Here is a 13,236-nt window from a genome sequence, read left to right on the forward strand (position 1 = left end):
ATGAACATTGTCTTAGAATCAGATTAATTGAACAGTCTTAGTGCTTTCAGCTCTGTGACTCTTCACGGTGAGAAACTTAAACCTTTAAACTCTCATGTATTAGAAAATTTAGCAGTTATTTTGATGTGGCATGGTGTCTGTGTGAAAAAGCACTGCGCCATACTGGTACTCATTTAGGGCTGTGCCTTGAGATTGCTGCTCTTTCACAGGCTGTAGTTTCAATAGCTTATTAAACATAATGCTTCAGTAGCTCTCAGTGAACTATAATGTCATCCACTTAAAAGAACTTACTGCAAATCGGGATTTAGAACTGGCACCAGAGAGAAAGAGCTGAATGATGCAACAGGAAGCAATAGAAAACTGATCCAATCCTGCAGCAAAATTAAGGGACAAGTAGTGACTTAATGCATTGCAAGGTGTGATGGGTATCCTCAGAGTGGCCGCGTTAACACTGAAGTTTATGCTGATTTTCAGACTAAACTCTTGCTGATACATGTTCATAATTTTCAGGAAACTTTTCTTTCAGCTGCCACTATCTTCATACTGGGTCTCGGTTCCAGTATATTTTAGGCTTCTTAGCAGGTAGTAAACACCTCAGGAGTCGTAAGTATTTTACTGTTCACAAGTTGAAAACTCTCTGATGGAAAGGGACTACAAACAAAGCATGTAGAGAAAACTCCTTTTTGAGAACCTAGTTCGGCACAAGGGCTGGAGGTTTTCAAATAAAAGAACTCGTAATCATTTCTAAAACTTCTGAAAGCATTTGGTTTGTCTCTGCATAAATTTTAAGAATTTGTAATGAAAACTTGTAGTAAAAGACTCCAGTGAAATACATGTTCTTGCTAGTAATGCAACAGGCAAGATTTTCAGACCTAATGGTGAAATATTAATTGAAACAGTTTGCTACACTGAACTGGTCACCACCTAATGGTGCTCAGATTCATACTTTTTATGGTCTACTTGTGCTTAGCCTCCACAGCAGAAGAGGAAGATAAACCCTATTGTCTTTAGGGAAAAAGCTTCCAATGTCATCTTACAGCCCAAATGCAAGAAAATTTTAATGGAAAATGCAGCAGAACATTGTACTCAGCCCTCTTCTGACCTCCCAGGCGTATGGTTCTGGTTGAATCTTGGGATCAAGTAATGATTAGAAGTGCAATTTTTTTAAAACTGCATGTGACCTTTAAGCATAAGACCTTCTCTGAAGCCACATAGGCAAGTGAGTCACGCTACTGGTGTCTGATGGTAGCAAAGACAGGCAGACAAAGGTGCTGTCTTTGCATAAGGTGCATCAGATGGTATATAGGAATAAGATAGAAAACAGGATTATAGACTATTTTCTTTTTTTGTTCTCCTGCTAAATTGGTGATCTGATGAATAATATTACTGGAGGTTCCTCTAATGAACTCATTTCCCTTCTCTCTATTGCTAGAAGCAGTTTCCTCTTTCTGCTTGTCTTGAGGCTCTTTTCATTGTTAATTAAACAGCACAATGAATGATTTGCTCAAATGTGCAGAACACTGTATGGATGAGATTTTTTTCCCCCCTTACTGCTAGGCAAAAAACTGCTAGGGAAAAAACTTTGCCATTCTTCATAGTAATGACCCAGTTCATAGTGATATTCCTGAGTCTAGGCTATGGGGAAATAAAACTACAAGTAATTTGGAATGAATTCCTGTATTTCACACAGCTTTGTATTGCAGAGTGGGTATGGACAGTAAAGCATCTTGCATCTATTTGTATTATTTTTTGCCTCTTACTAGGACAAACTTGTTACCGGTTCTCCTGTTTCTTCTTGTGTCTCATGCATCCTCAATTCACAGCAAACTGATATGTTACTTCCGTGCTTGGGGAGAGATGGAGTAGCCTATATAACAGATAGAATCATAGAATATCTCAAGTTGGAAGGAACCCCATAAGGACCATGAATTCCAAGTCGCTGCTCCTCGCAGGACTACCTAAATCTAAACTACATTACTGTGTTGTCCAGACACTCCTTGTGCTCTGACAGGCTTGGTGCCATGACCACTTCCCTGGGGAGCCTGTTCCAGAGACCAGCCACCTTCTCTGAACCATTTCTGTTACAAGCGTACCTTCACGTCCTGTTGTCAAACTGTACCCTGGAATGTTGTTGGGGTTTTTTCCTATTTCAGTTTATCACTAATTTCAGGCCAGACAGCTTTATAATTATTCTGATGATAATTGTATGTGGTTTTCCACATCACAAAGTTTCTGTGTCTGTCGACCTCTTAAAAGGTGGGTTTAGGTTAGCGGCCAGAAGCTGACTAAGTGGAGGTTGCTGGAGCCTGCAATAAGTGGTTCCTGTAATGTAGGGGGAAGTCTGTTCCACTGCTACCTGAGCTGTACCAAGCCTGGAGATAGATATGGGGCAGACAGCTGCTTTCATGACCACTATTTCCACTTCTGTCACATGCACCAATGCCACAACTAAATGTTTAAAAGTAAAATCTTAACTGTTTATTGTGAAGCCAGGAATAGCCTTGCATTCACTGAGGATGATGATAGGCCATGTTGTTCTCCACTGTACTGCAAAGTTCCCTGCCAGCCTTTTGTGAACAGCACCAAGGAACTGGAACGAGAACAGCTTGTCCGTGTTTTCCATGAGGCCTCATAAAATCTGTAAAATGAGAGGAAGAATAATTGCAGCGAGACATCTCTAGAGCTCATAGATGACTGAGAAGTAATGCATCTGTCTGGCCATTAGACACATGAAAAGCCTCTGCTTTCTCTTACATGCTCAAGCTGTGAGTCAGTATGAGCAGATTGTTTACAGTTTATTCACAACATGGAGTTGTGAACAAAATTCAAAACATGTGTGAGCATTCCTGTTCACACCCGAAGTACAAACTGACTTTATGGCTCTGCATATTACACTTTGGCACATCTAGCTGTTGTAAGGATGCCAAGACTTTTTGTAGGAGTTCATTGTTAAAAGTATGCACAAAGCTGTTTTAAAAATTACTTCCAGACAGTTCAAGAATATAGAGATGAATTCATAACAGAAATGGATGGTGTAACCCTAATGCACAAGAAACAGTTCTTCAGAACTGGTGCCTTTTGGTTATCTGTAACAATTCATTTTAATCAATGGCTAAACACACCAGCCCATTAAATTTCTGGGCTTTGCATCGGTTCAATGTTAAATCGTTTCTGTCTTTTAGGTCCGTCTGATGTGTCAGCAATTCTGAAATTCAGTAGGAGACCCACATGTCCTGATGCTTCAGTAGCAGCAACTCTACCAACACCTCCTGTACCAAGGCACAGGAAGAGTCACAGCCTGGGAAACAAGTGGGTACTCCAGGCTGTCTCATGCTCAGGCAATCTCATGCATCACAAAGGTTTCAGATAGCAGCAGAATGCTCTGGTATTTGAGAACACTGGTATTTCTCCCTTCCATTTCTTGTATTGCAAGAGTGCTTCAGGCTTTACTGTGTATTCTCTAGGTTTTCTCTTGATGATTTGTTATTTTTGCTGACTGTTCTCTGCTGGTGCCAGGCATTGGCAATGCTTGAAAGCTGTGAATCCACTTTGGTCTGTGGATTCCTGGTGTGCATAACTAATTTTTTTTTTTGTTTTGTTTTTTAAACATCTTGTTAATATGTCTAAGGAAACTTACTAGCTGCTTGGCATACCTTATCATTCAGGAAAGTTGTGGCCTTTTGCACTGTTTTACCCAGGTAATATGGATTAGAAACATTTTTCTCTACCATTTACCCAGCTAAGTGAGAGCACCTGCTTCCCAGTTAAGGTTTCAGCATCTACCACATTTCACAGTTAGTGGGTTAGGGAAAAAGAAGTTCATGTGGCTTGTCCAAGGTCATAGTGTTGATGTGTTAGTTCAGCTTAGTGAAGGACCACTAAGCCGTGGCTTAGCTGGGGTCTGCTTTTTTCTGGTTTTCTACCTTTGCCTCTACCCAGGGTGTTCAGGTTTTGCATACAGAAAAAAACCCTTAAAACTTCACATCTGCAGAAATTTAATAATTGTTACTTCCAAAAAAATCTCAAACTCATTTTGGTAGTCAAGGAGCATGTGTACTGCAGAGGGAAAGTGTGAGCAGCACTGTTTAATTGCCTGCTACTTAATAACCTATTGATAAGGCAAAGTCTGAGTGGAAATATCAGGAGGCAAGGATTGCTATTAGATGACATAAGAAGGGTTTTGCATTTTTCTCTTTCCAATTTTCCAGCATGATGTGTCAGTTCAGCGTAGTGGAGAGCAAAAGCGCAACCTTCCCGACGGAGAAGCCGCGCCACCTCCTGGATGACAGCGTCCTGGAGTCGCACAGCCCGGCCCGCAGCCATGTGCTGAACTCGCTTTTCACCAATGGCCTTTCCATAGGTAGTCTGTGAAACTCACAGAGACACCCAAAAGTAGGGGATTAGGAAGATAGTTAGCTCCTGTGCAAAGACTGGTCCCTTCCATGGAAGCAGGTAGATCAGAACAGCTACTCCACTACCTAGTCAACTTTATCTCAGCTTTCCTCAGTTACCCACTGATGGTTTTGGTAAAGGTGGCATGAAGGAAGATTGTCTTTGTACATGCTCTGTATGTGACAGAGTGTTTGATGCCCTGTATGTGACACAGGTTTCACCAGGAAAAAAAAAATGAAGTGCTACTGAAAAGCAGATATGTATTTTGAAAGCTACCTTTTCACAAAGAAAACTTTTTTAAATTTTAACAATATATTTTAGAAGATGGGAGAATAGTTTAGGTCTACTCTCTGAGACTTCCAAAGAAACATAAAATGAGCTTGTGAAATAGGAAGATGACAAATTACGGTGTTATAACTCAAAATTATTATAACAAAAAGTGATCAAAAAATCTGTATTGTAAGCAAGAGAAAGCCACCTTTTGAGTGACTCAGGCTATTTCTAGAATAGGAAACAGACTGTGAAGGGTATCAACTTACTTGACCAAGAAGAGTTTGACAGTGAGATTATCTTTGAACTTCTGAAAATACAGGCACAGCTCACTCTGTTATACTGACCCTTAGAAGATCAGTCCTGGGCAAATTAAAATGGTGAGCTAAGTATCTGTGCCAGGGAAGGAGGGACAAGGTCGTGGGCTTGGAGAAGAAATAGGGACTACCATTGTGAATACCATCATACTGATTTGTTATGGCTCCTAGCAGCAGCATACAGCTGGCATATCCTCTGTTACAGGTGTGCTTGCTTGTTGAAAACAAACAATGACGTCATGTCTAATAACTTTAATTGACTTACAGATGTTGTGGTAGAAATACTGTCTTAGAAAGTAATGTATTTTGTGTTCCTGAAGTGCTCAGCTTTTGAAGGAAAAGCAGCATAATGAAAATTAAAGCAAAATGCAGGTGTCTGGTATTTAAACACAGCAGTAATGATGACTTCATTATCAGTCAGATACTATAAATGAGAAGGCTCATGTAAGCCTCTTCCAATTTTAGATTTTACCATGAACTCTAAAGACTTCAACTTTGAAACATGATTTGAGTAAGCAATTTCCATGGTACTATATAAAGATTATTCTGGTGGTCCACATAAATTGGCTTTGTATTTTCCCTTGGGTGGTTTTCTTACTCCTTCTCTGTACTACTCTTTTTCTAGATAGCAGTGAAAGCTCAGAATTTAGTGAGGAGCTGCCGTCAGGGCTTGAAAGGTGAGTTAGTCTTCATGTACACTCACTGAGCACTCTACAGGCTTAGCTAAGAAATTCACGAATGATCCCTAACATAGGTAAGCCCTAAATCAATAGTTATTTTTATCAAATTACTGATTAGTTAGGAAAAAAATGGCAAACTTCTTGAAGTAAAGCACTGTAAAGTTATTGTGGTTTTTCTTCCCATGGAACTGAAAAGATTGGGAACAATCTCTGTCATGTTTACTAAAACCTAACTGTTGAAGTCTCAGACTAGAATTTCCCTCATCAGATATTTGCATTCACAAACAGGGGTCGTTTATATGCCACGCTGGGGCCTAACTGGAGGGTACCGATCCGGAATTCTCCTAGGAGTCGAAGCTGTGTCTACAGGTACAGTTTCAGGGTCTGCCTTGCTCAGTGTATGGTGCTAAACTTTCATTTGGGTCTCTACGCTTTACTAGGTAATGTATTTTGTGTCCAATCTTATCCTTGTAGGACCACATCAACTCATGGGAGTCTTCCCCTCCTGCTTGTAAAAATTCCTATTAATGCTAAAGCAGGGGTGTGGCCCATTCAGATTAAATTCAGTTTAGCTATTGATTTCACTAGTTATATCTGGCTTCCATATTGCAGAAAACTAGTGTTTACTTTGGGTTTTATGACATTACAGAAGCAGGTTTGTCATGAAGGCCGTCTTTGCCTTCTATGATAAATAATGCTGTTAGAAGCATACCTTCTTGACCCTTTCTCACAATTTATTTCCTGATTTGCAGGACAGCTACCCATAACATCTGTTTGTGTTAGAGAGCTATAGTATGATGTGTTGGTTTTGTGCAGTAAAGAGGTGTTACTTTGGACCCCAAGTAAGAGAGGGAACATCTGTAATGACATATGTAGCAGGCATTCCCAGTGTTGCTAGTCACTAAGAACTAAGACATGGACTTTTCAGAAACAGGTAGCCCATTTCCAGTCCAAAGAGAGGTGATGTGAAAAATGGTATACAGAAGGATAAAAATCATTCATTGCATCCATACCTGACCCGGACTTGATAAATTCTGTGGTAGTGGGAAGTGAAGAAATATATATGAACAGTAAAGAAAATAGGGCCCTGCAAATACTGAGATTTAGTTGGAGTCTAAATCTAGTCAGTTTTATTTTGTATAAGTTAGTTTGCTTCAGCCATTGCTAGGGATGTTGATATAATGTGTAAATGTAAGTACAGCTGTTTTGCTTGAGCTAGCAACATCTGATAGCAGCACGGGTTAGAAGTTAGACAGGAATAAAAATGCATACATTATAAATAAGTAAAGGAATATATTTTGGAACAATATTTTGGCTATTATTCCTGCTTCTGGAAAATACGGTCTTAACACGTCCATGGTAGATTTCTCTCAAAAATGTGTACAAATAGAAATATAAAATATAAGAAGATAACAATGTGAAAAACCCATTAAATCCACAAAGAAGAATTTATTCCCTAAAACACATTTCTTACATTTATCCACTGTCAAGTAATTCTAATGCTTGTGTTCACTCTTCCTTTTCTGGAATCTTCTACTGCTTCTGTCAGAAAACTAGAATTGGCAAGAATACGCATTAGCACAGACAAGGCAATTTGATTTAATTGAAGATGCACCTGCCAGCTTGAAGTGCTGTGCTTGCAGAGGTTGTGTTGCTGTGTATATCACTTTCACCAGCCTGTGTGTATATGACACCGTCATACTTGTTCATAGACAGAATAGTCGTCCTTTCACAGCTGAATGGTGTATCATGCGCGTGTCTTTTTCCTTCTGTTCAGTATTAGACATGATTTAGCTGGCTCCGGTAAACTTCATTGGCCCTTACAAGTATATCAGGGCTGTGATCACATGGCAATGAAGAGAGGTTAGCAGCAGATAATTCTAACAGATCATCCCCTACCAGTCAGTCTGTGGTCGTTATGTTCTTAATGGCTGTTTACATTTCTAACTTAGCCTGTACTTGGGTTCTTTCAGTGTAGCACTTTTTCACTGTTGTGTGTGGGAATCTCTGTGTTCATCCTGGGAAAGGAAAAAATACTTTAATCACTACACAGTAAATTATTTGGCATTGTTATATAGTTTTCCCAACTTTTTTCCAATTAGCCAAGGTAATTTCCTGCATTCTTTTTTGATAGCTAAAGTTTATTTTAAGATAAAATTACATTTGTGGGAGCTCTTGATGCCAAAATTTTAAGCCATAAGTTTCCAGAAATCCAGATAATTTCTGTAGCTTACCAGAATGAAATAGAAAATTGCCTGTTTTCCCTTTGGCTTTGGACCTCAATTGTTGTAATAAAACCCAGTTGTTTTGTTTTATTTTTTCATGTTTAAGCACCCAGAATTGAACCTTTTGTTGATTTGCTGTTTTTCAACGATGATGGTTTTACTTGATATCTAGGTTAGACGTTATAGAGTCAAGTGTCAGATGATACAATATATGTAAGGCAGTGCAGGAAAAACACATTCAGAGCTAAATTATATTGCTTGCTTCTTGTCCTTATTTGTCTGCTTAAATACATATAGCAATGTTTTTGTCTCTCCAGCCCAACAGGGGCCTGCAGCTGCACATTAGGTAGTTCCACAGGAGTCATTACCATGGAAGGGCCATTAAGAAGAAAAACATTGCTCAAAGAAGGCAAGAAACCTACTGTAAGTGATTCTAAGTCTTCCTGTGATTCTAATTCAGTAGTGGCTGTTTTAATTTCCAAGATTATATTAATCCTGCAGTTTGATAGCACACAAAACAATGTTCCTTGTTATTATCAATTGTAAAATCATTTTCTGTTCAAAGTTTTAACTGAGTTATAACAGGGTTGTAACTTTTGTATGTCATTTGATCTACAGCAGTTTTGTTTCTCGCTGCATTTGCAAGTTTTGTCTCTAGGTTGTGACAGCAGAGCAAGAGTAAAGCAGCTCTATAAATCAGCATGTGTTTCTGTGAGGGCAGAAATTCATTATCGTGGTGAAAAGGGAAGGCTGCAGGGCATCCACCCATAGCACCAAAGTCATGGTAATTCATACTTAACCTAAATTCACAGGTTTCATGTCGTTCTGGTCCTATGCATTTGGTAATCTTTTGTTTTCTGTCAAGTTCATTGACATATTTTATGTGTAATCCTACTGTTCAGTGCTAAAAGATTTGAAGAATTGCAGCGGTGTCATCTCAATAAATTTTATTGATCAAGTGCAGAAGTCTAAGGTCTGTCCGGTAGAAGGCAGCACAGTATTTTGCTGTGAAGCGGTCAGTCCTGACATTTTTATGAGATACCCAAGTAAGATGGATTGTGTTCACAGCCATCCATCCAAACTTAGGTAGCTGGGCTGATTCACACCTGGAGACACTCTTTATATGACTTTCCGTTCCTTGCTTCTGAAATGGACTTGGTAGCACTTGGACTTGCTTGTGAATAGATTTTTGAAATGTCAGAGATAAGCAGAGTTTTTCCTAATTATTTTCCTTTCTGATTCAGCTCTCCTCATGGACTAGATACTGGGTTATGCTTTCAGGATCAACTCTTCTGTACTTTGGAGCAAAATCTTTAAGAGGCACTGAAAGAAAACATGTAAGCTTTAAATTTATTCTAAAAACAAAAAATGCATATTCATAAGCAGATCTGGAAGGGTGTTTAAAGTGTACTTGCTGTTCCAGGCTAAGCCGTATGTCTGCACAACTTTGACAGTCAAAAGTTAATCCCTAGTACAGTCTCAGCTGTGCCTGACTTGTATGTCTCTTCCAGTATAAATCTACACCTGGTAAAAAAGTCTCCATTATGGGCTGGATGGTGGCACTGCCTGACGACCCTGAGCATCCTGATATTTTCCAGCTAAATAACCCTGACAAAGGTAGGTGTTGCAGGATGAACATTGTCTGCATTATATTTCTGTGACCAGAAGTAGATTAATCTCTATTAACAAGTTTGTAGAACTTGCAGTGACACTCATTTAAAAGACTGAAGAGGGAGGTTTTCAATACAGAATTTTCAAGGGAGTGTACAAATGAAATTGAACATACTTCTACTATATGCTGTGAGGCTGCTATGGTGCCCACAGAGGTATTGCTGTATCTTGCCAGTTACTATAAGTTTTGCAGAAATTGCCCAACCAGCATGAGATTGCTGCATGTCCGTGTGCCCGCATACCCTGATCTCTGAATAGCTTTCTTAAATTCTATCAATATCAAATCTTGACTTACACTGAGGCCAATTAAAATATTACACAAATTCTTCAAACGTCAAACCATTTACCAAAAAAATCCTTTTAAGTAATTATTAATTACTTTTTAATAATTAATTTTGAAGTGGCAAAACTATTCCATCTTGATTAAAGTTCAAAAACTTCAAAGATCAGAAAGCCCCTGGAGTTGTTTGCACTTTGAGTGGTTACATAAAGATTTCTGAGGCTTCCTTCGCTTTTCACATTTTCAACTTTGATGCTGGACATGCATTTGCATCTACTGTGCGAAGCGCATCTCTGGGTGTTGACTAAAATGCACAAAGTATTTGATTGCAAGAAACAGTTTACAAAATAACGAGGCATAGAGGAAACTTGCAATAGGGCATTGAAAAAGACTAAGTTCACAAATATGAAAAACATTCATAAGAAGTTTGGCAGTAACCACAACAGTCTTAATGAGAAGAAAGCCATGAGTAAATTAGATGCGACCTAAGTGGTCTTTTCTGTGGTTGTAATTTGGCCTCTTTGCCTTTACGCTCCTCTTAGCTTTGCAGTCTGCATGTTCTCAGACTCCCTTCACCCAAAGACTGTTGGATAACATGCCTCACATGGTCTCTATTATCCTGTTTGAAGACTTGAGGTGCAAATTAATTTAACAGTTTACTTGAGGACTTTGGCTTCTGCACAGAAACTAGAATACCTTGAAATGACAAGTCTGTCTGTAAATCTAGAGCCTTTGATTTTCTTATTTTTGTAGGCAATGTTTACAAGTTCCAGACTGGTTCAAGGTTTCATGCAATATTATGGCATAAGCATTTGGATGATGCATGCAAAAGCAACAAGCCTCAGGTAAAGTGGTGAAACTTATTTCTACCCACTTTTTCATCTTTTCCAGAAAATCCTTACTAGAAAAGATATCTCTTTTCAATCTGTGTGTACACACAGTCCTGTGGGGACAGACATAATTCCTCATTTTGTACATTGATCCAATTTTTCAATAGGAGGAATAAAAAATATTTAAAACTACAGAATTCCCACCAAATCAGGATTTGTGCAGGTCTAGCTATAAGTTTGGTTACCTTAATAATATATAACCTCTACACTCACTGCTTCAAGTGAGGTAACGCCATCTCTACCTCAGAAGGGGCTTTATCCTGGACAAAGACAGCAAACATGCTAGCATTTACTCCAGTGACTGGGTCTATAAGTGCCATTGAAGAGTGTGTCCTATAAAATGCTGTTTGTTCTTTACACAGCAGCCTCATTCTTCTCTTGAGGAAAACATTCATTCTTAAAAGGATTTCCAAAGGTTATATTAATAGGATGCTAATCCATATAGGACCTAAAACAGGATGCAGCTTGAGAATCTTCTTTACACACACACATCTGCCCCCATGCATACTGATGATTTCGTAGAATACTTTGGCTTAGAAAAATCATTTGAGTCTTTATCTTTCCTTTCAGTTATGGGGTTAGCTCTCTTTTGGGCCTGTTTGGGACTGATTACACTTTTCACATTGGATAATAAATTATTAGCCCACTCTATTTTGTAACCTTGCAGTTTCCCAATGCTGTAATGGGCTCAGAAGCATTATACTGCTGAATAATTTACATTCTCTTCCAGGTACCTGCTAATCTAATGTCATTTGAGTAATTTGGTCTCCAGCCTGGTGCGACTTCAAGTGCCAAACTGAAGAAACAGGCTATTGTTCTCTAAGGAGGAAGAGGAGAATGGTTTTCCTAACATGAGCCAGCCACGAATATTTCAGCACTTTCCTATGTAACTTGAAAGTGATTCTGACACAGCTTTTAAAAGCAGAAAGTGAATGTTGTCCTTAGGACCAGATGTAGTCTCATACACTGAGTGAAAGCAGACAAGTTAGATGGACAGAAGATTAATCCTGACTCCTGCAGGATTCTAGAGCCCTGAACTTTTTGTGGTCAGAGACTGCCAGGAACTGATGTTTGACCACAAACTGACCATCATATCTTCTGCCTATTCTTTTTTAAATGGTTCTTTTTATTGTTAAGCTGCTTTGTGTGACTGAAGAATATTTGGCCCATGTTGGGTTTCAATTCTTTCTAATGCACAGAATGATTGACAGTGTTAACTTGCTGCAAAGTGTCAATTAGAATAGAAAATTGTGGAACAACCTTTTTACAATCTAAGTGCACTGAGTTGCTTGGCAATGTGCTGCCTCAGATTTTGTATCAAATCTCCGGACAATTCTGCTGTTCACATTTGAGCTATTTGGGAAAAATGTATTTTGGCACAGGGCAGTTGGTTTTCTTTTCAAAAACTAAAGGTCATCTTTCATGCTCTTACTAGTGTTACAGTTGCTTACAAGTTTGGGTTTTTCTTCAGTCTGAATGTTGTTCATCTCAAATCCCTTGGTACAGGGAAGCAGGTAATCAGGGGTTCTGTATCACATGGCCCTGGCTTCTCAGAATGATTCCATATCATCGTTTCTGTTCTGTCTTTCTGTGGATGACTCGGCTCCACTCAATTCCAGTACATGATGCACCTGTATGACATACAGTACTGGCACGTGATACTGCTATTATGAAATCATGATGGCAATGAAAGCTAGGCAAGACTGTCTGACAGCGGAGCAAGTACAAAGACGCCTCCACACCAGTGTCCAGAGAAAACAAACAAACAAACAAAGTAACTGAGTCTTCTGCTCTGAAAGAACTCTCTCTACATCCATAGCTGTACCCCTGACATGGCCTAGCACTCCTGTGGTTAGATTTTTTTTTCTGTTCCTATGCTAAGTTTAGCACTTTTTCTGTTTGAAACTCTTTTGCCATAAGGCATCAGTATTCAGACTTCATCAATCACTGGAAAACCTCTTCTGAGTTTCCTAAGATTGCATAGAGGAGAAATTTGCAAGCCAATGTCTAGATTACAAACCATGAAAAGAATGGAAGTCAGTTTAATTGAACAGAGCCTATATTAGAACAAGCTCCCTGGCATTAGGAGTATATTCTGTAGACTTGCATAATTTTCTAAATTTTCATTTTGAAACTTCTTTAACAACAACAACAACAAAAAACCTTCACCTGTGTTGTTAAATGTAGGTCAACTGTAGCTTTTGTTTATTTCAAGTGTTCATGTTACAGTCCTGCATGTGAAGCCTAATACACACCAGCTTTTCAAGAAAATCAGTTCCTGACGACAACTGCATTTAGATCCTGGGATGTGTGAAAGTGTATGTAAAGTTGACAGCATTTCTTTGATCGCTCGGGAGTTGTGTGAAAAGAGTGGTAATGCAAAATATATTTATACCTTTTTTCTCCTTTTTTGCTAAATTAAGACAACTTTGAACTAGGAAAAACATCCAGTATCTCTGAGGGCAGAGCACCCAATGCCATTAGAGACGGTGTAGAAGCTTTTGAATGTGG

The 13,236-nt window shown here is 38.9% G+C and overlaps 1 protein-coding gene across 8 annotated transcripts in view; it reads left to right on the forward strand.

The window, feature by feature from the left end:
- RALGPS1 (Ral GEF with PH domain and SH3 binding motif 1) overlaps positions 1 to 12,121 on the forward strand; it is a 109,870-nt gene extending 97,749 nt beyond the window's left edge. For 6 of the 8 annotated variants that reach the window (XM_009647456.2, XM_035903119.1, XM_035903121.1 and 3 more), the window contains 9 exons: positions 3,183 to 3,309; positions 4,209 to 4,360; positions 5,605 to 5,656; positions 5,948 to 6,028; positions 8,202 to 8,307; positions 9,129 to 9,221; positions 9,396 to 9,501; positions 10,589 to 10,680; positions 11,456 to 12,121. In XM_009647456.2, coding sequence (XP_009645751.1) covers positions 3,183 to 3,309; positions 4,209 to 4,360; positions 5,605 to 5,656; positions 5,948 to 6,028; positions 8,202 to 8,307; positions 9,129 to 9,221; positions 9,396 to 9,501; positions 10,589 to 10,680; positions 11,456 to 11,485 — 839 coding nt within the window. In that variant the 3' untranslated portion in view covers positions 11,486 to 12,121. Of the gene's footprint in view, positions 1 to 3,182; positions 3,310 to 4,208; positions 4,361 to 5,604; positions 5,657 to 5,947; positions 6,029 to 8,201; positions 8,308 to 9,128; positions 9,222 to 9,395; positions 9,502 to 10,588; positions 10,681 to 11,455 lie in introns of those variants that run through there. The other 2 variants (XR_004843171.1, XM_035903125.1) reach the window with 2 other exon arrangements.
- Positions 12,122 to 13,236: the final 1,115 nt, after the last annotated feature.

Source organism: Egretta garzetta, unplaced genomic scaffold, assembly GCF_000687185.1.
Source record: "Egretta garzetta isolate BGI_Z169 unplaced genomic scaffold, ASM68718v1 scaffold341, whole genome shotgun sequence".
Taxonomy (NCBI): Eukaryota; Metazoa; Chordata; class Aves; order Pelecaniformes; family Ardeidae; genus Egretta; species Egretta garzetta.